Consider the following 1,708-nt stretch of genomic DNA (forward strand, 5'->3'; position numbering starts at 1 on the left):
TTTTTTTTTTGTGGCCATACTGACCTCCATCTTTTTCCAGTTTTGGTTTATCACCCTTATTATCAGATATGTTTCTACTCAATGAAAACAATCCGATGTCACAAACAGGAAAGTGCAGACGGAGTCCTCCACAGGCAGTGTGGGCAGTTCACGTGTGCGCACCACACTGACTTTATGTGTGGCGACGATAGACTTTGATTCCCAGGCCTGTCAGCTCAGAGTCAAAGGAACAAACATCCAGGAGAACCAGTATGTGAAGGTCAGAGTGCATTTAGAATAGTTTACTTTCTGGAATATTTAACTTCAGCTTTTTTTTTTTCTCCGCATTTTTTTTTTCATATTTCAAAAGTTTGTTGCCCTTCTCACTTATGACATAGAAATGTATTATATAAATAGTGTGTTAAAATTTGTGCTAACACCTAAAATAGAATTTATACTTTATCAATTTGAATATTAAGGTGAATAACAGATACTTGCCCTCAAGGAATAGTCCATATGTTATTGAGCCTAAATGTGAAAGCTGGAATGAAATGAGTCATGTTTCTTCTCGTGTCATATGCAGATGGGTGCCTATCATACCATTGAGCTGGAGCTCAACAGGACGTTCACTCTCGCCAAAAAAGTCTGGGACAGTGTGGTGTTGGACAGAATTGGTAATGTGTTGGTGTGTTGAGCACACAAAATGAGCTTTTCTGGCTGATAACAATTTCACATACTATGTAGCAAAATTAATGAGTAAAATGCAGAACTATTTTTTAAAAATAAAGAAAAATATTAAATGTTTTCTTTTAATTATTTTAGTTTTGTAATATTTATATTATTTTTTTTATAATATGTAGATATCCACGTTTGAAAACAGGAATTTACTTTCTTCTGTGAAACACAAATATATTTAGCAAATAAATCACTCTGCTTTCTATTTTCATGCAGTGAAAATGGATGGTAATCACAGCTATCAAGCTCTAAAATGGCCCTTTTCCCTGTATCTGGTATCTTTACAATCATTTCCCACACAAACTAAAATAAAAATAGATACAATTGTGAAAGTGACTTTTTACAGATGCAATGGTTAAGGATGTTTTTAATGCTTTTCTTATTGGTTTGACGAGAAGTGCGAGTAAGACCTAGAAGGCAAGTGGGTACATTTTTATTATTATTATTATTATTATGATTCAAGTTACTATATTAGTATTTCCAGGCGCTTCAGCTTCATAAAGAAACTTGATTCATGTGTGCCTTCACCTTATTGTGTGAGAAACAGCTGAATTTTGTAGTCATACTTCAAGTATCTTAATCAAGTAATGGCTTGACAACTGAAGTCACCATTCACTTTCACTGCATGGCACAGAGCAGCCATGAGCATACTAAAAAGTTAATGAATCTGATCCAGCTTATCAGTAGTTTATTTGAACCCTGATTCTGCCTTTATTTATAGAGCAGGCATGTGATCCCGCTCAGAAAGCAGATGTGGCTGCTGTTGTGATGCAGGAAGGTCTGGCCAATCTGGTTCTCGTGACTCCAGCCATGACCTTACTAAGGGCGAAGGTTGAGGTCACCATCCCCCGCAAGAGGAAAGGCAGTTGTACCCAACATGACAAGGTGAACCGATAAAACTTTGTGACAAAAAAATCTGACAATATATTTGTTTATCATTATATTGAGCAAATGACAATGACGGTTATCAATAGATGTATAGTTTTTTTTTTTT

At 35.5% G+C, this 1,708-nt stretch overlaps 1 protein-coding gene across 1 annotated transcript in view; it reads left to right on the forward strand.

Annotated features, from left to right (window-relative positions):
* The window catches only part of LOC107576562 (protein pelota homolog), a 6,757-nt gene that overhangs the window by 851 nt on the left and 4,198 nt on the right, over window positions 1-1,708 (forward strand). The window contains exons 2-4 of the mRNA XM_016262722.1: window positions 91-259; window positions 563-653; window positions 1,436-1,599. Of these exons, the coding sequence (XP_016118208.1) occupies window positions 91-259; window positions 563-653; window positions 1,436-1,599 (424 nt within the window). The remainder of the gene's footprint in view (window positions 1-90; window positions 260-562; window positions 654-1,435; window positions 1,600-1,708) is intronic.

The sequence above is a fragment of the Sinocyclocheilus grahami genome, unplaced genomic scaffold (genome assembly GCF_001515645.1).
Source record: "Sinocyclocheilus grahami isolate Dianchi unplaced genomic scaffold, SAMN03320097.WGS_v1.1 scaffold3928.1, whole genome shotgun sequence".
NCBI lineage: Eukaryota > Metazoa > Chordata > Actinopteri > Cypriniformes > Cyprinidae > Sinocyclocheilus > Sinocyclocheilus grahami.